The sequence below is a fragment of the Camelina sativa genome, chromosome 20 (assembly GCF_000633955.1).
Source record: "Camelina sativa cultivar DH55 chromosome 20, Cs, whole genome shotgun sequence".
NCBI classification, from domain to species: Eukaryota; Viridiplantae; Streptophyta; class Magnoliopsida; order Brassicales; family Brassicaceae; genus Camelina; species Camelina sativa.
This window is the reverse complement of record NC_025704.1, coordinates 7,362,983-7,388,855: the sequence shown is the minus strand read 5'-3', so window position 1 is coordinate 7,388,855 and position 25,873 is coordinate 7,362,983. Positions and strand designations below refer to the sequence as shown.

Below are 25,873 nucleotides of genomic sequence, written 5' to 3'. Positions count from 1 at the left end.
GTAATACATACTGCTATCAGAGTTGACTATTTTATTTTTATGTGAAATATTGGGTAATCATTTTCTTAATTAACATTACATTTTCCATGAATGCTACCTTGCTTGGATTTAATTTTTTTTTGGCTATCTAAATATAGTGAAATTTTATTAGTTTATAATAATGTACACTCAAATAGAAGAAAACATGAGAAACCATAAACTATGAACTCAATAAAATTTGACTCTTGGCCTGACATAATATCCTTGTTAATATACACAAAACTCAACCCTCATTTAGTCTTTCTCGTTGAAAGGGATCTTGAACCTAATTTTACATACAGTCACTTTTCTTATAACTTAATATTCCCTTTTTACGAAAAAATCTTGTAATCTAGATCTCTCTTTATTTTTCATTATTTTTCACCGAAATAGATTAGAGGTAGTGGAATACGTACGTTTGTGAACTTCTTTTTAAAAATCGATGCAACTTTGCCAGGTCTTTTTATTTTGTTTTCCTCTTTTCTTGTTCTTGACCAACTTTCTTGTTTGTAAAGAACATAACGTTAGGATTCTATGGCTCTTCCACATATTTTATTATCCAACGTTTTCCGTATTCATGTCTACTTATAAAGACGTAGACAATAAACCATAAATAAAACAGTTTAGGCAAAGAAGTCACGGAATTATGGAGATTGTGGAGAAAATGTTGGGAAAATAATTAAGAAGCTATTTAAATGGGGGGAGAGAGAGAAAGAGAGATGTTTTGTTTGTTTTAGGAAAAGAAGGGACAGTGGGAGAGACATGCGAGCCATTTACGCATTGAACAAAGGAAGAATAAAGAAAAGCCAATCGTATTGTTTTGAAATTTATATATATTTGATTGATTATACTTCTTTTTTCCAGAATAAAGACAATGACATAGTATACTGTCATGTGTGGTGGGGTTAGATTATAAAAATCAAACTTAATCAGTAGTTGAAATTTTATTAATACGTTTGAATATCAGTTATAAGTTTCTTTAACTAAACTACATCTGTGCCAACTGTGTCGTAAACAAAACTACTAACTTGTATACTTAAATAAGAGATTTTGGCTTTGGTACCTCAACTGTAATTCATGAAATTTGATTTTATAGAGAAGTTGCATTTTTTGAAGCTGGCAGTTGAAAACAATACTTCAACTTCTCTATTTTACTACCTCATCAAATTTTTAAATGTTGGGTGTTTAGAGGAATCAAATAAATTGACACTATTTGCACAAGAACACACACACATAATTTATGTTGTGATTTATCATTTATATGTACTTAGAATCTTTTTTTTTTGTCTGTGCAAATGTCTAGAGTTGTTTAGATTAAACCTATGCCTAGAGACTAGAGTTAAGGTCATCAAGTGGGTCAAAGTAGCCTCACTAGTGACTACACTCGTCTACTAGAGGGTCTTAACTCGGAATATAAAATGATACAGATTGATTTGCTAGTATTATGGTGGTTAAACTTTCACACTGTTTTGCCATTATAAATTAGCTGGGAGGTAGTTTTTAAAAGCTACCTTCTTCATGAACCGTTCAACTCCCACACACACACACTCTCAACTGTGATCTTGGTTTTAAATGGCGCAAAGCGCACCATGGCACAAAGGGTCCATCAATGAGCCATGCGCCATGGCGCACTAAGGCGCGCGCCTTTTGGATTTGTGGCGCTCCATTAACAGATTTTCTACATATAGTTTTATCCTTCAAGCTTTGTTCATATATGGTGATTTATTAAAGAGAACTCGGAATTAAACATCTTCAAATTGGGAAACTACCAAATCTCTTTAATTGAATCATGTTTTAACCAGCTCGGTTTGTCAAAATGGTTTATCCTATTGCATCTAGTTGTTCTCTTCCTAACAACCCTAAAATCACAAAGTTTTTTGTTGCAGGTTTTGAAGAGTTTTTGCATCAACCAATGATGCGATCGCCATGATTGCCTCGCGCATCGACGAGGCTCACATATGGCGCGCGCATCATAGATCTCGCCACGCATCCAAGTTTGGTTGCCCTTTTCTTCAAAACTTACTGCGCCATGCGCAATTGCGCGCCACAGGCGCGCTATTTAAAACCAAGACTGTGATCTTTAATTATACCAACCATATTTGATGTGCTTTACAGTTTACACTTAGAACCATTCAAAGTTTCTGATATAAGGTACCAATGAAAATATAAAACTCCAGATAGATCAACCATTGAATTGATGTGGTTTATAATTCACCTTTGAAAACATTCATTTCAAAAAAAAAAAAAAAAAAAGCGAAAAGTCCGAGAACCAAATAGCAAGAAGGTTTTTTTTTTTTTTTTGATATAGAATCCATAAAAATAAAACTTAAATTCTGCCGATGATTTTCTCAATACAACATGATGTTCCCTTGTATTTTTTTTTAAAATAAATAATTCATGAAAGACTATAAGAAAATGTGAAAAAAAAAATCCTATAGTTTGTTGAGATCTATTATTGCATAAAATAAAAAATCAGGAGGTTTCCTCCCTAAATAAACTCCTTTGAAAAACAAAATCATGCTAACTCCTCCTCACCTAAAATAAATTGCACGTGACCCTGACTCATCATATACACTTGGCATCGCATTAATGGATTGTCGTCTATCCAACGACACAGACGCGTTAGCATATCGTCACAGAATCGTTTTTGAGGATCCAATCTCAACACAAACTACATTACTCTTTCCGACAATATTGTTCACATTCACACGATGATGATGATATTAGAGCAAGTTTATTGGGGGGTTCATATAAGGGGAGTTCTTAATTTTTTTATGAATTAATTGTGTACTGTTTGGAATATAAGAACTTATGATCTCTTAGATAAAATTTTCTTTTTCATTGGTAGGTTCTTATTTTGGGTCTCTTATTTTTGAAAAAATTGTTTTTTTTAAATTTAAAAATTTTAAATAGAATAGAAGTGGTATAAATGTGTAAACATTTAAGATTTTATAAAATTAGAAAATATTGCATTTTAATTAATTTTCAAACATACAAAACATAATAAAAACATTAATACATATTACAATAGAAGTGCAATTCATAAATAGAGAAAATGATAATTTTAATACTGATTTGAAAATATTGCATTTAATTAATTTTTAAACCTACAAAACATAAAAGAATAATAAAAATAGAAATACAAATCATAAATGGAGAAAAGATTAATTGTAATTTTGATAGAATTGTGCCAAAATTTTGCCAAATCAGTGTATAACTTATTCAATTTTCATATATTGTCATATGTTGAAACCTGAATTATGGCCAGCATCCACGTTTCTGGCTGTAAGAACAACAGTCAATCCATGACCTGCAAGCTGCCTTGCAATCTCAAGTACAATTCCAACCGGTCACCACTGCTACATTTTCACAAGACCACCACCTATATAGCAATACCTGCTGATATAGTTATATCGGTATTGCTATATCGTAATTACCACTTTCCCACCATTACTCTTGGACACAAGAAGAGGGCCAAGAAGTGGGTAACTCAGGTTATAATTTTCTCAACATACTAGAGAAAAGTGCTAACTACTGTCTGAAATTAGAGATGCGAATTAGTAAAACGACCCTATCCTTAACTTTTATGCACGAGCCTATCCATCTCTTGTTACCACACCAACTGAACTGTTGTCTGTCTTAGCTTTCACGCCTCAACGGTTCCTGCATGTCAATGTTGTTCACCAAATCTTTGTAAGAAAAATGAACTTTACAAGAAATCAACCATTACTTTGATGAGTAGTTTCTTGTACAAGTATCAAAAGGATCAAAACTGCAGAGTCACAGTAATTACCGATCAGATATTATAACCAATTCATGGGGTAAAAGAGGAAAAGGAACAAGTATAAGAGATAATGAGCTAAACTCATATCACTCAGAAACCATTGATAAACATCTAATCAAAACCATATATGCAAATCTCAAACAACACCATGGATGGAAAAGATTCAGAGAAAGACTCTTTACTGGTTCATTCTGAAGTTGGTTGTTCAGTCCTATATCCTCCTCTGTTGGGCTTGGGGAGAGAATCATCACCTGAAATCACACAAATACTAGCTAGATCCATGCTACAAAAACACTAAGCCAAGACATTGCCACAAACTCTTTGAGATAAACTTTTTGTGATTAGTTTCAATAAAAGAAGGAACTCAGAGGATTAACGTGGGATGAGGTCGTTAATATTTTGAAAGCAAAGGAAATTGCAGATAAACCTAGAGACTAGAGAGGATCGAACACAAGTAACAAAAAAAAATAACTTAACATGCTTATATGTTACTAAGCAGCCGGGAAGCTTGGTTCAAGAATTACCTGAGAAAGCAGCAACCATATCTTTAGCTTCTTGACTCCAACCATAATAATTTCGTTGACAAAAGGAGATTACACAGAGTTGCAAAATCAATCTCGTCTAAGTTCACCTCCGCTGATTCAATGTCCTCCGATTCACATCTCCTCAGATCCGAATCTCCTCTGATTCGAGAGACAGAGAGAAGGAGAGGAAGAGGAAGAAAAACAATTAATCGACCATCAAAAGTTTTTATCTCCTTGCCCAACCATTTGATGACACGTAGAGTCTCTTATATGCAAATTGAGTCTACTATATAAGAGGATCTCTTATTCTTTTTCCTCTTTCTTATTTATTTTTTTCCTTCTTTTCACTAAAACCCCCCCTTAAAACTCTCTAAAACCCCCCGATAATGTTCAGACCAAGTTTATCGGTAGTCTTTAAGTAGGAGAGTTCTTAAATTTATTATGAATTAATTATGTACTGTTTGGAATATAAGAATGCATAATCTCTTAGATAAAATTTTCTCTTTTATTGGTAGATTCTTATTTTGGGTCTCTTATTTTTGAAAAAACTGTTTTTTAAAATTTAAAAGTTTTAAATAGAATAGAAGTGGTATAAATATGTAAACATTTAAAATTTTATAAAATTAGAAAATATTGTATTTTAATTAATTTTCAAACATACAAAACATAATAAAAACATTAATACATATTACAATAGAAGTGCAATTTATAAATGGAGAGAATGATTAATTTTAATACTCATTTGAAAATATTGCATTTAATTAATTTTAAACCTACAAAACATAAAAGCATATTAAAAATAGAAACACAAATCATAAATGGAAAAAAGATTAATTGTAATATTCTGTTTGACCAATAGAAATCTGACACGTACTCTTAGATTAGATTTGGGTATACTATATAAGAGGCTCCCTTAGATTTTTTATTTTCTTCTGAATTATTTTTTTCCTTCAAAATACTAACAACTTCTCTATGAACCCCCGATAAACATGCCCTAAAGTTTTAAACTATAAAAATGTGTAATATACGAGAATGGTAATAGAAAATATTTGTTTTCTAATTTACAATAAGAGGTTTCCATGGCTCCGATCTACTATATTATAGAAAAATAAAGTTTCCGTTCCTAATTTCTTGCAAATTTATATACAGTGTGAAAATAAATTTAGATTAACATTTTATTCAATTTAAATAAAATATCAAAGTCTATTCTTTTTGAAGTCATATATAGTAACATTTATTTATTTTGAAGGATTGAATAAGTAATTCCTATGGATACAAAAAGTTATGATAATAGTATTTTTTTTGGAAGAAATCATATTTACAAAAATACTCTTAAAAATCTTATTTATCTTTGGAAATTTTAATATTAATCTATTGTTCTAATCACCAAACAAAATCATTAATTATGTTAAGATATCAGTAAAAATAATGGTATAGTGAAAAAAAAAAAAGAATGATACTCCCTCTGTCTCATGAAGATTGATGTTTTGAGACTTTCACACATATTATTAAGAAAATTTTTAGGCTATGAATGGCAATAAGTTTTTCATTGGTTTTTAGTTTTTAAATTTTGGTTTTTGGATTTTTGTTTTTCAATTTTTGGTTTTTGGTTTTTGCTGTATATTTAAAAATTAATAAATTAAAAAGTCAAAAATAAAAATTTACGCTGGAAAAAAAGGTTTTCCACAAAATCTCAAATTTATGGTTTTTAGTTTTTCTTTGAAATTTAGAAAAACCACTTAAAAACTAGTTTTCCTAATCTTTAGGGAATCCAATTTTTGAAAATCTTGAATGGTAAAGAAATAGATTTTCAAAAAATCAAAAACCAAAATCAACTTAAAAACTAGTTACCATTCAAGGCCTTAGTTTTTATTTGTTAATTAATTTATAATTACTTTTTGGGAGAGAGAAAATATAAACCAATAACAATTCAAAAATTTTAATATTTTAAATAATTATTTTTTGAAGTTTGCAAAACATCAATTTTTGTGGGATAAAAATATATTCCAAAATATCAATCTTTGTGAGAGAGAGGAAGTATCTATTAAAAAATCATTAGTAATGTTGACTAATCTATTAATAAATAAAAAATAGTAAGAAAAAAAAAACGCATGGAAATAGGAATATTTAAGCTGTCCACAAATATCACTATTACGACGGCGATTTATAGCAGTTTTCTTGTTTTTTTTTATATATCAAAAATAAAATAAAAAAGAAAAATTTCTAATATCAGCAAAACGTTACCGTTTCACGTTGTCTTCAACCTCACCCACACTTTTTTGGTCTCTCTCTCAATCCTTTTATAAAATCCTTATTTCCTCCGACGATTTTTCGCCTCTCTCTCTCCCTCTCTTTACTCCTATCTTCTCCTCTGTCATCGTTCTCTCTCTCTCTCCTCTCCCGGAGATTTTTACTACTCAGGTACATCTCTCTCTTCCTTCCTTCCTTCTTCTTAAGTTCCTTTCATGGCTGATTTTACAGATCACCTTCTTCTTCTTTCTTTCTCTTTTCTTCATTTTTACAATAAGTTTTCATAGATGTTAGAGATCCGTCGTTTTCGTTTTTTTTTGTTTTGTTTGTAGCCCTTTTAGTTTTGTTTCTTATTTGAGCCAAAACTTCTTCTGGGTTCATCTTATGAATTTTTGAATTATCTCGGATCTGAGGGTTTCGTTTCGCCCTTAGCCTTTTCAGTCAAACGCCATCGTTGGCTTTAATCCGAAATTGGTTTCTGTTTTTATTTTTTTTTTCTTTTCAAAAAATCCTTTTTTTTAGCCAAATCTCTCTGAATTTTAAATGATCTGTTTTTTTCTTCTTCTCTTCTTCAACCTTTAAGCGATTCGTTTAAGGTTGAAAAAGCTCTGATTCAGATCCGTTGTTTCTAGGGTCAGATCTTACAAAGTAAACCCTAGTTTTTCAAATTGGATTCAGAAGTTAATTCAATTATGGGTTCCTCCCCTATCTTTCAATCTATTGCTGTGATGGATCTGATCTGATTTGGTTCCGATTTGATTCAGGTGTTCTTCGGTGTGGATCAAAGGGGGAAAGGAAAAAGATGAATCATTGCAACCTTCAGCAGAACGCCTTCATGTCTCGTGAGGAGATGATGGGATTTGATCGTAAGGATCTTCTTGTTTGTCCTAAGCCTCGACGTGTTGGTTTACTCGCCAACAACGTCATTCGTCCTCTTAGATTACATATGAGGTAATTAATTACTCAAAGCATCCTCCTTTTTTTTTGTTTTGTTTCTGCAGTCATTTCTAAACAAACCACAAGTGCTGATGATAAAGTCTGTTTCTTTTTCGATTTTTGTAGTCAAGCTGCAGCTGATTTGTGTGATTCTAAAGCTGGTGCTGAGCTTTTGGACATCATTCGTAGAAAGGTATGCTTCTCTGTTTCATGACTCAATTCAAAGCTTTAAGCTTTCCTAAGTTAGAAGATTCTGATTTGTAATTCTTTGTTGTTATATCTTCAGGAGGATAATGGAACAATAGGGCAGTTACTATCATCATCACCACCATATTTTCCCGGTTCACCACCGAGCAGAGCAGTGAACCCATTAGTCCAAGATGCTCGTTTTCGAGATGAGAAACTCAATCCAATCTCACCAAACTCTCCTTTCCTTCAGCCCAATTCAGCAACTGCTTTCCCGTCTCCATCTTCATCATCATCATCCTCGTCCTCGTCCCGTGGTTGTGTTAGGATGAAGTTTGGACTCAACTCTCCTGCAGTTAGAGTAGAAGGATTCGATTGCTTGAACCGTGATCGCCAAAACTCAAGCATCCCTGCCATGGCTTAGTAGACAGAAAACAAAAAACAAGTGTACATAGAGAGATTTGGAAACCGTTCACCAATGCCTAACAGAGGAGGATTTGATTTGCTACTTGCTGCTACCATTACTAGTCTACTAGTGCTACCATTTTTGAAGTAAATGAATATGTTTTTTGTTTTTCATCTTTTCCTAAGAGAGAGAGAGAGAGAGAGAGGAGGAAGAAGTGGGGGGGAAGATGAAGATCAGTTACCGTCGCCGGTCACCGTTTTTTTTTTTAATTATTCAGGTTAGTGTTTGTATATAAAAATATGCAGTATTTAAAGAAGAGTCGAATCAATGTATTCGTTTGGTGTTTTTTCTGGGTCGGGCGGATCTTTAGTATTTAAAGAAGATTAGAAGAAGAATCTGTAAAATTTTCTCGGGAAAAAAAGAAGAACTCTTTGTTTCTATCTTCTCGTTGTAATATAGATAATCAATTTGGATTTTTATCTTCGTTCAGAGAAGAAAGTCACCATTGTGTATAGTTATGTTTCTTCTTTTTGTCCTGGTGATCTGAAGTTCTCTTGACCCTTTATGTATGTATGTATTCTGTTTCTGGTGTTTTGATACATCCGTATATCAAAGTGTTGTAAGTAAAGTCAAATATTGGAACTCATCCAATATTGTAAGTAAAGTCAAATATTGGAACATTCAAAGTGATGGTGAAGATATGTTGTTGAGTTTAAAGTAATCAGTTTCTGTAAAATCTGCTATGTCGTGGAACATGTAATGTTTGGTCATATCTGCAAATTTTTGTGGCGTTATCAGACTATTAAGTTTTGCGTCCTATATGTATCACCTTCACAATGCTATTGCCATGTGTGGAAGGACTAAACTTTTAATGTCTTGTTCATGGTTTTGTTGATTCCAGAATCCCTTGTTTTGTTTCTCCATCCACCATATACTTTTCGTGTCTGATGTGAAAAAGTTGCATTTGATCCAACGCAAATTAGTAGGTCTCTTCCAAATAACAGAGCTATTTCGATTCTCAGTTCTCGCCGGTCATCTTACCTTTTGAACTTGCGACCTATGGTCATCTTCCTACAAAGTCATTGTTGTGGCAGCTATCCATGATTTATCCAATTCTGTTTTGACAATGTCTTATGTGGATCATATTGTCTCTTTTGGGAGATAAGCTCATTCTTCGATTTCCATATGCACCAAAGCACCACAAAGAATAGTTAAACACTTAAACTACTGCAATAGATAACACTTTCACTCAACTCTACGCCATAAGAATTCTCCTAAGATTGTACGGCTTCTAATCCAAAATTTTGCACGTATCCTATATATATGAATTCCCTCTAGTTTGTAACAATGTTGCTTACCGAGAGCAATGTTGATTAAGTTTGTAACAATGTTGCTTACATAAATCAGTTTGTGACCCTCTATTTTTTTTTTTAGTAATCGTTTAGTGGATCGATGTAAAACCGTATACAGCAATGTATGTTGGTTTATCAAATTCGTGATCACAGCTGTATATTCGAGATATTAAACAAAACGAGAACAAATTGGAATATCAATTGAACATTTACACTATCACTATTTAATACTATATACAGTGTGTATAAAATTAAATAGATCTCCTTCCAATTGGAACCAACCCGGAGTAATTCTTACTGTACTTTATTTTTATTTCTCTACCAAATAAAAAAATTCAGACAGTTATGTTATACGTCCGGCAAGACAATTAACCGAACAAACGCAACTGTTGAATCAGGATAACTTACAACAACGACCATTAACCGCCATAATTTCTCTTTCCTCTCTCTCTCTCTCTCTCTCTCTCTCTCTCTCTCTCTCTCTCTCTCTTGCCTCCTATTACAAAACCATTCTCTGATCGTGACACAACTCTCTTCCCTCACTCTTTGTTCTTCAACTCTCAAGCATCGCACTGTGCTTGAGAGAGTATTTCTCCTCTTTTTTTTTTTTTTCATCCTAAAAAAAATAAGAAAAGAGAGAAAGCAATTAGAAGAAGAGTGAAAAAACAATAATGGCGGGTGATGATGATCCAAAACCATCCGCTCTTCCAAAAGACAACGCGGATAAAGAAGACCCGTTCATTAATGATCCGTTGGATGAGTTCAGGGGGTTTACGGAGGAAGACATTCAAAATGTAATGGCCGATTTCAACCCTACTCTGATGGACATATCCTTCACGGAAAACATGCCTCCTCCTTCTATGTCTACTCTTCCATTACCCACGGACGTTGACCAAACTCAGTTGATGCACGAGCTTGATCTTTCTATCACAGATTACAATATCAACGATGAGTTTGATGGAATGTCGTCTTTCGTCGACGACGATTATTCCATATCTTGGGACATGTTCGACCCCTCAAATGATGATCCTAATGGAAACATCAACAATGATGTCGTCCCACAAGAGATTCGTAATGACAATGTTGGTGAAACTACAAGACTTGAAGTGAGTACTCGAGTTTTCGGTGATGTTAATGGTCCAAACTTTGAAACTGGCGGTCCATCAACAATGCCTCCCCCGATATCTTCTGATCGAATGTTCGTAGTATCTGATCCAAACTACGTATGCCCTTGTTGCACAATGCTTCGAGAAATAGTCCATGTCAAGGGTATAAAATATCTATCATTATTACTATTTTTTGGATTTATTGAAATATGTTTTGGGGTTGCAATATTGATTGGTTGTTTTTTTCTATGATTCATATAGAACGGGAAATATCGAACACCCTCATCATCTTTGGAGGGATTGGTTTCTTATGCCATGCGCTTCTCCTGACTCAACTGCTTCCTTCTGATCCTATGGAACCTCTACCTCAACCTCAACCTCAACCTTTACGATATCATTTAAATGATTTAACGATGGAGGAAGTGAAGAAATTTATAGAAGATTATTGCTCCCAGAGAGAAGCAAGCGGGTTATCACTTATGCAAGACACTAATGCGGCTTTTTATCAAGCTATGAGTGTCAACTCCATCTTTAACCAGTGGCCGGAGCCTTTGTTGACATTACCAACATGCCCTGAAGTTCCATTGCCTTTGGTTTCACCTGATGAAGCTCTCGACGTTCGACCTGCAGTGCCGCTACGTATTGGACCGAGAGAGCAAGCCACCACCAATGTGCGGAAAGAAAGGAAAAACCGGAAACCTATGAAAGAAAAAACCCCTCTCGCTGCACAGGTATCGTCTCTAATTTCTCAATTTATAACCACTTATAACATCATATATATGATAGGTTAGGATCTCCTTCTGAGTGGAGACATGTTTCTTGCACTAAAAGTAAATCTATTACTAAGATAGTTACTTATGGTTTGAAAACTTGTTCATTGCTGTAAAAGAAAGCCTTTTGGCAATGTGATTAGTGGAATCATTTAAAGGATCGATCTTATTACAGAAAAGTAACTTTTAGTTTTCCTAAGACAAAGATTATATAGAATAATAGAATTTATCAGGGATATTATTTTTATTTTGTTTGACTACAATTATTTTGATAGCTGGTATTGTTAAAGAGAGAAAATTACGAAACAATCTTCGGTTTTGTGGTTTATCTTTTATGTGCCGAGGGGAAGAACAGAGAGCAAGGACCAAAAAAATGACAGTAAGAGATTTCAGGATGCATTTTCATCTCCCGATCGAGACAGCGGCGGATGACTTAGACGTGTGTCCGACGGTTATTAAAAAGATATGTCGGGAAGGAGGCTTGAAGCGGTGGCCTTACCGTAAGGTAACTAAAATTAAACCTTTATAAACAACTCTCACTTTTTGTTAGTTGTTGTGGTTTTTGCCGTCCGTTTTAGTCCAACAATTGATATTTATATTTATTGCGTAGATAAAAAGCTGCCAGACAAGAATCGAATTATTGAAGAAGTCGTTATGCAAGGCTAAAGATGGTGAAGCGAAGGCTCGTATTGAAGCTGAGATTGAGAGGTTGCAACGTGATATCGAGAGGATCTGTAGTGACGCGTTAAGGAATGCGAAGTAATTTGTTTTTCATTCAAATTTTGGGATTTCTTTTAGGTCAAGATTTTGTTACTTGAGAAAGAAAAAAAAAACGTTTTGGCTAACCTAAGCTGCCTTGTATTGGTAGTTAGGAGTTTGTAATAGGATCACAAAAGTCACAAAGTATATATATGAATTAATATAAGGAAAAGACTTGAGACATTGTATTTTTGTTACGTTTTGTTTTACAATTTGTTGAAATGATTTGATTGAGTTGGATAAAAATTTCTCAAATTTATTTTGAAAAAACCGGCGGCGAACAGAGTCGCCCACAGTCACAAGAAAAATTGAAAACAAGAAGCTGCGAATGTATTGTTTTGGACTTGGAAATGTAGAAAAGTGGTTTTTCTTTATGGAAACTTTATTTAATGTACAGTTGTTACTAGTTAAAAAATGACCAATGGCGTAAAAATTGAATAGCAAAACTAGGTACCGGGTGGTTTCAAACACCACATGCATATAATGCGGCGAGTCGACCAAACCTAATACGCATACGCTCGGTCGTGGTTACTATGTGCCTTGAGTAACATGTCTTCTTCTTCCTCCTCTTTTTTTGGTAACCTTTCTAATTCTTCTCTCTGTCTTGTTGCTCTCTTTGTCTAAAAAATCTCTTTTGTCTAAAAATTTCTAGGGCTTTCTCCCACCTCCCACCTCCCACGCATGCAAAATCTCAAATTATAATTTTTCTTTAGGTTTAAATATATAAAACTAAACACATTTATCCTAAGATCCTGAAAGAAATCAAGATATGAGGTTGAGTTGTAATGGATGTAGAGTTTTGAGAAAAGGGTGTAGTGAGAATTGCAGTATAAGATCATCTTTGGCTTGGATTGAATCACCTGAATCTCAGGCCAACGCAACCGTGTTTCTCGCTAAGTTCTATGGCCGTACCGGTCTCGTCAACCTCATCAACGCCGTTCCGAATCATCTCCGTCCTGGTAATTAGTTGTATTATATGATTCTCCATCGTCTACTCCAAGATTTAGTGAAATGACGCAACGACAGCGTTTTTGAGTATTTTATAACTTTGTTGCAGCCATATTCCGATCATTGTTGCACGAAGCTTGTGGGAGAATCGTGAATCCGATCTACGGTTCGGTTGGTTTACTGTGGTCATCGAAAACGATACAAGACCCGACGGGCTAAACCTAAACGGGAGGAGAAATCTATTACAGATCACGAGTCGTCGTCGTTGAGCCACAAAAGCAATGGGAAAGAGACGGTTAAGTATCCGGTAGAGCTGGAGTTGAAGCTGGGAATTGAACCGGTTTTGAATCACGTTGTTGTTGTTCCGGTTAAGAAGAGGAGGAGGATGGGTGTGTTTCGCACGTGTCTGGTGGAGGAGGATACGTGTAAAGAAGAAGACTGTATCTTGGAAAGATAAATAGAAGTCAGTTACGATATAGACACATGTCAAAAATTTGTATTGGATTCTCAAGTATTGTAAGAAATACATTGAGCGAGCGTAATTAATAAACTTAGCAGTTCTCTTGTTCTTTTGGTCACTGATTCTTTTTTTATATGGCGTTAATTAGGGTTTTCTCTGTTTATTTATTTGTTCCTTGATCTGTAAGTTTAGTCACTGTGTGTGATTTACTAGAACGATACAGTATACAATCTTAGTTGACGATTCTTGAACGGTTTCGATAGGGACAAGGTCGATGGTTCTTAAATGCAGCAGCCCGTCTAGAGCCAGAGGTAAAGATACACTTGGATGACAGGATGAGTGCGTATGTGTGTGTGACTAATAAAAATCTTTTGGTAGGGTCTGCGAAAAACTGGATCACATGATTTCTTGCGCCACACTGAACAGGTATTGAGTTGCTTACAATTTACCTAACTTGAAAACAAAGCCGGCTTCATATATCATATATACGTGTACAAACCTAGGAGCCCTTTGAACGGTAATTAAATATATGGTTGTATATTATGGTGCAGAGACTAGCTAGGAGAAAGTATAGCCTTTGTTCAACTTGCTTTTTGGTATGATATACACAGTGGCAACGAGTTGGCACAGCAGCCACAGGCCTGACGAGGACTTTTTGCAACTCCAAATCACAGCTGTAGAGAATGAAGCAAATAAACGGGTTTAAAAGCAAATGGATTCGAGAGAAGGGTGGTACGAACAGTTGGCTGCAAACTATCTTCTCGATCACATCCAACAATAATTTTTTTTTCGGGGTCGTAAAGTGGTTACAAATTATTTTCCTATAGAGAATCAAATGTCTTGTTATGGTTACTTTTTGCTGTTTTACACAGTTGGGGTGATTGATTTGTACCTACCTTTCGTTACAAAAAATGAGTATATAACTCACTAAGTCACTATAATCATTTCCTAAAACAATACGAATTCAAGATTTTTTTTGTCTATATACTTGCATCTTTCGTATGAGCCTTGTACAGTGGCTAAAGAAACACACAAAATTGTTTACTTTGAGATTTATTAATTTTTCCGTCAAACATACCAGATTTAGATTAATACGTAACAACCAATACATTGTTCCTAACGTCCCACTCCCACCAATGGCTATAACCAAAGGTGGTGGCCAACTGCAGTTTACTTTAAGATTTCTTATACAATTGTTTACTTTTTTCCGAATATGGTTAATTTCCACGAAACTACACACCTTTATTAATCTACACGCCTTTTGTATGTTTATTTGGGCAAAACCTTTCTCCGCCACGGTTACAGGGGGGAAGAATAAGAGAAGTAAATATTCTTATCGAATGAAAAATCCATTTGGTGCCTTTCAAAGAGAATATTAGAAAAGCTCGAATATTACAAAGATAAACTATAGTCAAAATCACTTCTCCAAAGATTTTTCACACGGTTTAAAATTTGTGCCTATATAATAAGGGAAACATGATCAAAGATTCAACAAAGCTAAACATTATTTATTGAGTAATCAAAATTTGTAAATTGTAAGCTTAATATTTTTGAAAAAGGGTTAGCTTAATGTTTACAATGAACACTAGGTAATAACCCATGCTGTTGCACGGAATGAAATTTTTGTTTGAGTTATTACATTTGTAAATATATTTATTTAGTATAACATTTAAACTTATATTAGTTTGAATTTATCAAGTTTATGAAAGTTTAAAATAGTAATCGCTTCACCATAAATTTTAGATTGACATGATGGCGGAGATGGATAGAATGTGAAGCGAATTAGTGATTGTTTGATTTTTATCAAAATCTTGAACTATCAAAACAGATAAAAATCGCAAAAAAACTAAAACTACATGAACCGGATAATTTAAATAAAATTGTTAACCCGGTCAAATCTGTCCGCTAAGCCATCCCACAACAGGTTTAAATACTTTGAACCACAAAATATCTTTGCATCCATCCCGTTTGAATTTATGAGATCCACGTGGGTTACAAATGCATTTCAATAAATCATTTTTTCTAATATATAAAATATATTTAAAGCTTAAACTTAATTAAAATTAATAAAGTTATGTGATAAAGTTTTTAAGAATAACACATTTGTTTTTTTTTTCAAAAATACAATGGCATATAATTGTAAATAATAAATTTAAATGAGGCTAAATAGCTAAAATGTGTCTCGAGCTCTCTAGCGACGACACATCAGTTTTTTAGGAGGGTGCTTCTCTATTAATGTATATGGGATAACCATTTATTTATAATGAAAAGATAAAACAATTACAGAAATGTAAAAGAATGTTCGAAGGGGAATATATCATAAGAATTTTAGAAGATTTGTGAATTGTACTTGCCCATTAGAATCTTTGCCGACTTTATGTTCTTTTGACTTCTCTACTTCTGTTTGGTTATTCACCTATATAAAATACAAAAACCAAAATTTTTCCACATTGTTATTAACTTATTATGCATGCATATAACTGAAATTTTCATTTTTATTTATTAACATATATATATATATATATATATGAGGGAGGAGCCAAAGATTGTTCTTCCGAGGCTTCTGAAAGCTTTTTGTGGGTATAACCAAACTACTATGCATCTCAAGAAGTTGAAAAGCGATTATTATTCGCCCTCTAGTAAACTTGATACAGTCTTTGATATCTACCTACCTATAAATAAACACTTAAAATGGAAAATGTAAAGAAGAGAGAAATAAATTTACAGTTTAAGAAATGATTAGATCCATTTGTCTTTTGGCTATTGGGTAGATCATGTAGATAAATAATATATATGGATAAAAATCCAAAAACAGTCTTGTTCGAAAAGGACAAACAATAGTCTTGAGTTCCACTTTGCAATGATACATTATAAGAAGTGATGGAACAACACGAATTGTTTGTGATCAAATCAACTGAAAACTCAACTTACAATCATTTAACTATTCATAATACCACGACTGGCAATAATATTATTATTCTTTTGGGATAACTCCTCTTCTATGTTTTCATGTAAGCATTTTATTTTTTGACGGTAATATTCCTTGCAATATGAAAAAACTTCACGTGATATAATTCCTTTTGTGATGTAAACACCTTAACAATATGATTATGGTATTTTATCCTGTTTTTGTATCGCTTTTTGTTATTAGTCTTGGTCTTTTGAGATTGGGATTATTAATAACTAAATCAAATCCTAATTCGGTGTATATTGCATACGATTCTAATACGAACAACGTTATTATACTTTTAGTCAGTATTCATATATATAATAATAAATTTATATTTTAAAAGTAAAATAAATAAAGAACTAGAGTCGTGATGTAATATTATGACATGTTTGGAGTGGTGAAGATTCACCCACTTGATATAGATCAAGGATCTATATTCCCATCTATACGATAGTCATAGATGCTATAAAAATGACAATAAAAATCCGAATTTCCAATCGAAATTCCATAAATTATATTATAGAGCTGTTTTTTAAAAAAATATATATTTAAGAAAAATGAAAGTATCGTTGATAAATTTCTCTATATAAAGAACTTGAATGAATCTCACATCTCACTCAAACCAACAATACTACACTTCATAGTCCAAAAGAAACCCCTATGGCAACCATTTCTTTCTCTCACAACCACCAATCCTCAGACAACCGTCGTGGCGGATCCCACCACCACCGTCATGGACCCGTCGTGGAAGAGATCGAAGGACTCATCAAAGTTTTCAACGACGGCTGCGTCGAAAGACCTCCCATAGTCCCCACCGTCTCACCCACCCTTCACCCATCTGCTAAAGCCACAGCCTTTGACATCAAACTATCTAACGACACGTCAGTACGTGTCTACGTCCCCGACGCTGCAGCTTCGCCGTCCGTTACTCTCCCTCTCCTCGTTTACTTCCACGGCGGTGGCTTCTGCGTTGGCTCCACCGCTTGGAGTTGCTACCACGACTTCTTGGCCAGCCTCGCCGTCAAAACACGTTGCGTCGTCGTCTCGGTGAACTACCGTTTAGCTCCTGAACACCGTCTCCCGGCGGCGTACGACGACGGCGTTAACGTCCTCTCGTGGCTAGTCAAGCAACAAATATCTCACGGAGGATATTCTTCTTGGGTGAGTAAATGTAACCTCTCGAACGTTTTCTTGGCCGGAGATAGCGCCGGAGCCAACATAGCTTACCAAGTCGCCGTTAGAGTCACTGCCAGTGGCAAATACGTGAATAGTTTAAACCTCAAGGGCATAGTTCTAATCCACCCTTTCTTCGGCGGCGAATCAAGAACGTCCTCGGAGAAACAACAACATCACTCCAAGTCATCGGCTTTGTCTCTTCCTGCTTCCGACACGTATTGGCGCCTGGCTCTGCCACGTGGAGCGAGTAGAGACCATCCTTGGTGTAACCCTCTAGTCATGAGCTCGGCGGGAGCGAAGTTACCGACGACGCTGGTGTTCATGGGCGGAGTTTGATATACTAAAAGATAGAAACTTGGAGATGTGTAGAGTGATGAGAAGCCATGGGAAGAGAGTTGAAGGTATTGTTCATGGAGGTGTCGGTCACGCTTTTCATATTCTCGACTACTCGTCGGTGTCACGTGATCGAATCCACGACATGATGTGTCGTCTTCACAACTTCATACATCCATAATCATTCCCTAAAAACTTTTTTTCTCGCAACCTTTAATATGGTTTTTTTAATGCTGGACGTCGAAATAATAATAGAAACGTGAAATATTGTGTTACTTTAATTGTGGATTAAAGTAAATTGCTTTGTATTTGTACGTAGTTTTCTCAATGGATGTGATTAGTATAATATAAATTAGTACGATTCCTCCTGTCATATTTGGAAATTGTGTAATTGTCATATATTATATAAGTTTTTTGGTTTGTGTTCAAATAGATGGACTTGTACTTTGAAATTATAAACCACTGCATGACTAATGTATTTTAGGGTATTTCTCTATATTTTTTTATGTGAAAGATAGTTTTTTTCTTTTACTCTAAAAACTAAAAACTAAATCCAAAAACTTAATTTAAAAGCAGTGTCCATTCATGGCCATATTAAAGAAAATTTCCGATCGATCACTGAATGCATTAGGACTTACTCATGAATCATGATCGTCTTAAAGTGGATATGGATAAATTCACAATTCCCGATAAAGCTAATTTAGTCGCGGTCTTCAATGATCATCTTTGCGTACTTATATTGCACATATTTTCCTCTTAAACATTTTATAGACTAATGTATTTTAGGGTATTTCTCTATATTTTTTTATGTGAAAGATAGTTTTTTTCTTTTACTCAAAAAATAATTTTATTAGTTTGTAGAAAAAAAGAAAAAGAAAGAAAAGAGTTTTAGAATCTACCTTTTGTTTTCTAGCACTTCTATAATTGTTCTCATAGTTGACTTCGATAACTTTGCCTTCGTGACAGAGACCCATACAAATGTTGTAGTGGATAAAACAATTAATAGACTATTTCATTACAGTTTTAAGATTAATAAGTTTAAGTCATTAAAATTCTTAAAATCATCCTTTCTTTAAAACTCCATCTTTTGCTTTAAAAACTCTGATTACAGTTTTTAGATTCTGGTTTATCCACGAGGTTAGGTTTATGTATATTTCACACCATTACATTTTGGAATCGAGTAGAAAAAAAACAAAAAAAAACGAATTGACTCAATCAATTCATGTATGGTCCCAAACTCCAAAATGCATAAAATAAGATGATATATATTCTTCTTTGTTCACTTTTTGACGGGGCTTGTTACTACTGACAACAATCACCGGGAAAAACAAAGTTGGTATCAACATCAAAAACTAAAATTCGATACGTGCGTATCCCAACCAAAAAGGGAATGGTATCACATATGACATATCGATAAGGTTGTTTCTATTCGGACCAGTCTATTACGGCTATACGTATATGTCATGTCAAGCGTTTAGCTTATAACGCATTGAGGTTTGGACATATGTAACTGGTGTGTTTGAGTCCAGTTAATGTCAATTCAACTAGTAAATTTAATGGGGAATGAGAAAGATAATATGGTTAGATCTGAACAGCTGGAGACACAGGAGGTTTTGTCACGGATGGTGGTTTGGACGAGGGAGGTCTACCGCAGGAAAGGCAAAGCTAAGCCACTGTCAATGGCTTTTTAGATCTATTCCCTACTGCTCTATCTCTATCACGACTGAGCTATGGCTTCAAGATTGTTAGATCGGTTTGTTCTTCCTTCTCTTCAAAACTCTACGGTGGCGGAATGGTGATGATCCTGTGTCACCTTCTTTGTTCGACTCCCGTCTTCCTGGCTCGCCGGTGGTCCTGGTCCAGCGAGTATCCGCTGCTTTGTGGGATGGCGGCTCCGATCGAGTCTCCGATTGCAAATTAAGGTTTCTGGTTTATATCGGTTATCTACTGGTTTAGATTGGTTTGTACTCGAGTCGATTTTGATCTTTGTTATCTAGTTCGGTTTGATGTAACTAGATTGGGCCCTAAAGAGATAATTGTATGTGCTTATTCTGGAGGTAACCCATAGAATATATATATATTTATAAATAAAATGTCTTTTAACAAAAAATAAAAAAGCTAGTGAATTTAATTCAATGATTCATCATCTTTATTTTTGTTGTTGTAGGATACTGTTTTAAGCATGTATTCAAAACAGTTCAGTTGCTAACTAGTTATATATTTGATGATCAATGACATGATGTTTTTTCAATATTCTAATTAAATTAGAAAATCAAATGATCAAATCTATCAATGTTTATGGAATGACAGTATTATCCTACTATATTAATTGGGAAGTACAAATATGAAACTAACCTTAAAATGTGTAAAAAATTACATTCAATTGCCATTAGAAAATTTTAATTAAGCTTAATTAATTAATTTAAATAAATATAATTAATTAAAAAATAAAAAATACTTACAGATCAAATAGAAAAAAATCTAGAAAATAAAATATTTTCTCTCTCTAATAAATTATGGACGAAATTACAAAATAATTTTTTAAAAAAAATATAAACCAGTCAGAATTTTAAAAACTAAGATTTTATATCCAAATATACAATATAATTATTTTTAATAGCTAAATTTCGAAAATTTTGTTAGGATTTCAAATTATGATTCTCCTATCATCTTTATTTTATTTTATATACAATTTGTTTAGAATTTTCATATAATAATTATGATTAATAAAGTGCAGAATTTTTTCTGCATATGTTGTGATTTGAATTTTTAAAAACGAAGATATATTAATCAATCTATGAAAAATATATGTTTTAATTTCCACATTGGCGGGTTGGTAAACTAAATTTATATAGATGATAAATTAATAATTTTTATTTTCTCACAATTATAATATTAAAATTACTACTTTATATTTCACAAAATAATGATGCAAATACAACAAACAAACAATATAAAACTGTAATATACGTCAAAAATAAAATACTATAATATTCCAAAATACTTAGTATTCAATTCGACTAATAGATTTACAGAAAAATTAAAAAAAATATATATTATCTCAAACAAAATAACTTTAAAAAAAATATATAACAATAACTTTTATTGTATATTATAATTTTTTTTAAAATGTTGACCCGTGCTTAAAGCACGGGGTATCTCCTAGTACTGAGTGTTTAAGTAAGCACACAACTATTTTTTGGATCTAAATGTATATTATGTTAAATTTTCTTGAAATGATAATCGAATGATAATATGTTGGATGATTTTTGATTATTAAAGTAATATTATTGATTAAACTACTTAACAACAATATGAATCCACTAGATTATCTTATATTATGTTATCATGTTAATATTTGAAATTATTTTTTTAATAATGCTTTGACAGAGTTTTTTTATATAAGTTTTACATATTTTTAATAGTTCAACAATTCAAAATGAAAAAAATAACTCAATTTAGCTAACCAATATATTATTTATATTAAATTTAATCTTAGATAATGTTAGTATATATTTATTAGTATAAGATTTAATTAGACATTTGATAATTTTGTTTTAGATATTTTTTTATATATATTTGATTAGTATTCATTATTTGACGATATTTTTAATGGGAGTTTTAATTATTTTGCTAGATTTTGTCAAAAATCACAACAACAAAAAAAATCATATAGATTCATGGGTCACAATTTAGAAATGTTAAAATTAAGCAATCAACCAAATTCATCAAGATTCATTGGTTACCATTTAGACCCTTATCTCAAATGATTAATTTTTGTTTGTTTTTGTACAAAATTGTTTCAACATACAGTAGTCAAATCATTTTAGTCGCTAACTAATTATATATTTGATGATAAATGACATGACTTTTTTTTCAATATCATAATCACAGTTTCACATCCAATTCATCTCTGATTTATGAACTCTTGCTGTTGATTATATTATTTATCACATATCAGAGGTATTTTTTATACTTCTTCTCAAAGGTATATTTTTTATAGTGAAAAATCATCATTAGAAAAATATTAAGATTAGCCGACCTTAGATATAATTTCATTTAGAAGTTTGAGCGTGATAGCCTATTGGAAAAAAATTTGTGTTGGCATTCTATCATAACTAGGATTTCATAAACATCACTCTGTTTAGGTATGTGCAATAGGCACAAATATCAAACCCTTGGTATGTGCAAGAAATTAGTTTAAAGGATTTCAAGAAATTGGTAAGAATTTGATGTTTTATTTCAATATGGTATTTTGTAAGTGATGGTTTTAACTATATTGATTTGAATATTTTAGTTGATGAATTCGAGTTTGTTGGAGAGTAAGAGAATATTGTTACTGTCTAACTTTGGCTTTGAGTTTATGTTTATGGTGACTATCATCATACTTTATTAATATTTACCTTTGTTATGTAGTGTTAAGTTAGCTATTAAATTGTGAATTATGGTTATGTAGGTCTTCAGTAAATGTTATTTTGGATTTTTTCCTATTTGATCATCATAACCAAAAATGTGATTGAATAATAATAGTTAACTACTATTTTTCCCATCTACAGTTCTCTTGGCTTATGTTTTACTATAATAATAACTAGGTATTAGCCTAGACCAAGAGATGGAGAATCTGAAAGCATCTAACCCAGTGTCAACCATCAAATGCACATCTTCCTGTCACAATGAACTCAACTTTGATGGAAAATTCATAATGTGTTTACAAGATAATACTAAAGCAGAGAAGATAAAAAAGAACACCTTGTACTTGTGATACCCATCACATGCTATATCTCCGTTACCTGTGTTACCTGCAGAGTAAGAAATAAGAATCAAAGCAACGACCAACCAATAGTTATAGGCTAATAGCTAATGTTAAAATGAAAAGCTTACGAGAGTGACAAAAAGTGTCCCACACGCTAGGTTTCCTTCCGTCTTCCGCGGCAGCTCCTTCCCACTTGTAGTCAGAAACCAAACATTTGGTTCATTTTTGTAGGAAGATTCAAGAATTAAAGTAAGCCTAGAAATTGATTCCAAAACCTGATAAGCAGAAGTACCAGCTCCAAATACGAATCCCTTGGGGAAATGAGATCTGCTGAAAACGTCGCTGCATCTCCCGGAGAAAGGTAAAGCCAAAAAAATGGTAAACAGAGCAAACAACTGTTCCATTTCTAAACTCTCTCTGTCTTTTGTACGGCGAGAGAGATAATATTTGTGTGAAAAAGAAACAAAGTGCATGGTCCACTATATTATTTATGTTGAAATAAAAAATAAATAAAGAGCCTTAGTTTTTGTTTGAGTTTTTTTTTTTTTTCATTCTTCAAACATTATTGAGACCTAGGATTAGTGGTTTGTTACTCTCTTGTGTTTTTGAGCTACGTTCTATTAGTGGTTTGTTACTCTCTTGTGTTTTCATATAATGTAACTCAAGAGTATTATTCGGTTTAGTAGATAAACAGTTCCGGTTTTCATTTGAATCGGTTTAGTAGACAGGGACAAGAGAAACAGAGCAACTCCTATGTAACTGATGAGTGAAAATACTGTTAATCACACAAAACTTGGTACATGCTGCAGCACATTCATAATCCTGTAGACTACAAGAAACTGTATTGATACTTAATCAAATGAGTAACGAAAATGAGAAAGAAAATAATCAAGTATCAACCAAAAGAGAAAGAAAATAATGCCAATCTCCATCCATGTTGGTCGCAACTAGAAGCTACTGTAGCCTGAATGGGGATTTTGAAGGTCTCTAGGCCCATCACTGCCAATAAACTTGATTAAGGGACTAGAGGGGTCCAAGGTAAGTTGAACCAACACTTTGTTTCTCGGTTTCGTAAAACTTGAAAATCTTCTTGAAACCAATGGTCTCCCTGGACGGCATTGAATTGATCCTCACATCAGGGTGCATGATCCTCCAGTAACCACCATCGCATTGCTCAGTATCACCACAAGTCTGGTTAGCAAAGATGCAGGTTCCGAAATTTAGAAACATCTGATCACGAAGATCCACAAACTTCAATGGATGCAAGCGGTACACGTTGTTTGTAACGTAGCTAGGCCAATTTTTGCCTTTGTAGACAGCCGGTATCCTCAACACATGCTCTGCCTCATCCTGTCGTGGATCTCTTGATTTGAATCCATAAGCTGGCAACAATAAACTTGCAGGAACCGGTACGGGTTCAGTAGTGGACAGATACGAGAAATGCTTGGCAAGCAAGGAACTAATTTCGGCTTCAAACAGAAACCGTATCTTGCAAATAACTTGAGGATCTTGCTTGTAGTTCAAGTTATTGGTAAGCCTAAACTCTTCCATTACCCAAATTCGCTTGTACTCTCTTGGTTTCCTCTTTGCGCAGAACTTGAGAATCTTCTTGAACCCTAGAACCTTCCCTGTATCCTTCGACTTGATCAGTTTATCACGACCCATGATCCTCCAGCAACCTGATTCGCATCCATCAGATTTACTACACTGCTCTGTTCGTGGTTTAACGATAAAGAAGGTAGAGCTCTCAGAATCGAACAATTCATATGGATTCGTCTCGAACACGTTTACGTCTTGGGTGAAGAGACCATCCCAAGCATCTTCGTTAACGATCATACACTTCAGATAACGTGAGACTATTACATCGTCTTCTGCGCTCAACAATTCGTCTGCTGCTTTGATCAGTTCCCTCGTGAGTTCCTCATAAGTTGCTTCGTCTTCTCCTTTCCAATGATTGATTCAAGAACTGCCTCTGCCAACAACTTATTCTTGACCACAGCTTGTCCAGCTTTAGGAATAGTGTCGTCTTTAGAAAACGCAATCTGCAAAACAAAAAAGTGTTCATCATAGCTAGCTACACGTTCTGACTACTAGATTGTGATAGCACAATGTATAGTACCGTGAGAGAGCCTTTAGGAGAAAGAGCGAAGAGGATGGAGGCACCAGGAGGGAAAGTTTGGTATTTGAATATCTTCAAGAATCTTTTAAGAGCTTTGGCTTCACTCTGTGTGTAAATCCCTAACGATTTCCAAATCATGACACAGTTCTTTGCTACTTTCATCGAATATTCTTTCCCCGTTAATGGTCGTTTCATCGTCACCTTAATAAATTTCTCAAACTCACCTATAATTAATTAAGAGCAATTCAGTCACAAGATATTATTTAAAAGGTCTAACAACAATTGAATGTGGCGTGGATGTTAAGCAAGCACACCTGTGACGATGTCACGGAAGAATGGGACGGATCCCGTTAATTCCTTCGTAGACTTTCCCTTCCACTTAACGGAGAGTGACTGGACGGCATTAGCCTCTAGGTAAAGGCCAGTGACAGTGAAAATCACAAACTTACCATGCATATCCAAACCTCGCACACCTAAAAACAAAAGAAGTCAACAAAAAAAAAAATGTTAAGAAGGCAAGAGAACAGAGGAAATAGAGTTTTCGAACCTGCACCACCGAGGAAGAGGGTATTGTGGGAAGCTGGTGAACTGATGGCTGGTGCAAATGTAACAGAATCGATCTGAAGTTGCGTGACGGAGGGTAACGGTAAGAGAGAGGTGGACAAAGACATGGCTAGCTGAATCATCGGTTTGATGATAATAATTTTGAAGTTTTGTTGGTAATTTATAAGAGAAAGAAGGATTACTGGCTTTAACTGGTTGTATAACAAATTAAAAATAAAATGGTCAACAGTCAAATCTTAAATATTAAATTTTGAATTATATTATTACTATAAAGAAAAAAAATTTATGTTATGATTTATAAATACTAGATACATGTCCATTATTAGGTCCATTTGTAAATGAGGTTTCACTTTGTCACCAGATAAAACCATCTCTTTTACTTCTTTGTAAATGACCCATTCTTCATTCAAATAGTACACCAAATCTTATATCTCTTCTCTCTCTATTTCACAACATGATTCTTTACATGAGATTAGAGT

General features: G+C 33.7%; 7 protein-coding genes and 1 long non-coding RNA gene across 8 annotated transcripts; 4 read left to right on the top strand and 4 right to left on the bottom strand.

Annotated features, from left to right (window-relative positions):
- LOC104769867 lies at positions 3,180-4,598 on the bottom strand. Its single transcript, XR_764443.2, has 3 exons — positions 4,327-4,598; positions 3,985-4,053; positions 3,180-3,681 (listed from the first exon to the last, which is right to left on the bottom strand). It is a non-coding gene; the product is annotated as an uncharacterized LOC104769867 (long non-coding RNA).
- LOC104769866 lies at positions 6,640-8,732 on the top strand. Its single transcript, XM_010494188.2, has 4 exons — positions 6,640-6,747; positions 7,341-7,527; positions 7,639-7,705; positions 7,799-8,732. The coding sequence occupies exons 2-4, from the start codon at positions 7,379-7,381 to the stop codon at positions 8,120-8,122; spliced, it is 540 nt and encodes a 179-aa protein (XP_010492490.1). The 5' UTR covers positions 6,640-6,747; positions 7,341-7,378; the 3' UTR covers positions 8,123-8,732.
- LOC104769865 lies at positions 10,005-12,265 on the top strand. Its single transcript, XM_010494186.1, has 4 exons — positions 10,005-10,725; positions 10,824-11,293; positions 11,688-11,837; positions 11,943-12,265. The coding sequence occupies exons 1-4, from the start codon at positions 10,128-10,130 to the stop codon at positions 12,093-12,095; spliced, it is 1,371 nt and encodes a 456-aa protein (XP_010492488.1). The 5' UTR covers positions 10,005-10,127; the 3' UTR covers positions 12,096-12,265.
- Positions 12,506-13,608, top strand: LOC104769864 (LOB domain-containing protein 41-like). The gene is made up of 2 exons (XM_010494184.2): positions 12,506-13,050; positions 13,149-13,608. The coding sequence occupies exons 1-2, from the start codon at positions 12,861-12,863 to the stop codon at positions 13,256-13,258; spliced, it is 300 nt and encodes a 99-aa protein (XP_010492486.1). The 5' UTR covers positions 12,506-12,860; the 3' UTR covers positions 13,259-13,608.
- Positions 17,072-18,408, top strand: LOC104769863 (probable carboxylesterase 17). The gene is given in 2 exon segments (XM_010494183.2): positions 17,072-17,949; positions 17,951-18,408. Coding segments are annotated over 2 exon segments (1,029 nt in total). The 5' UTR covers positions 17,072-17,109; the 3' UTR covers positions 18,140-18,408.
- LOC104769862 (putative beta-glucosidase 5) lies at positions 22,510-23,141 on the bottom strand. The gene is made up of 4 exons (XM_010494181.1): positions 22,987-23,141; positions 22,840-22,903; positions 22,708-22,757; positions 22,510-22,623 (listed from the first exon to the last, which is right to left on the bottom strand). Exons 1-4 carry the CDS (start codon positions 23,113-23,115, stop codon positions 22,525-22,527), a joined length of 342 nt encoding a protein of 113 aa, XP_010492483.1. The 5' UTR covers positions 23,116-23,141; the 3' UTR covers positions 22,510-22,524.
- LOC104772280 lies at positions 23,735-24,613 on the bottom strand (the record flags this gene model as incomplete). Its single annotated transcript, XM_010496912.1, has 1 exon — positions 23,735-24,613. A coding segment is annotated over one exon (879 nt), but the record flags the coding sequence as incomplete, so codon positions are not given.
- Positions 24,613-25,501, bottom strand: LOC104772278 (chalcone--flavonone isomerase-like). Its single transcript, XM_010496911.1, has 4 exons — positions 25,378-25,501; positions 25,145-25,303; positions 24,831-25,054; positions 24,613-24,753 (listed from the first exon to the last, which is right to left on the bottom strand). The coding sequence occupies exons 1-4, from the start codon at positions 25,499-25,501 to the stop codon at positions 24,613-24,615; spliced, it is 648 nt and encodes a 215-aa protein (XP_010495213.1).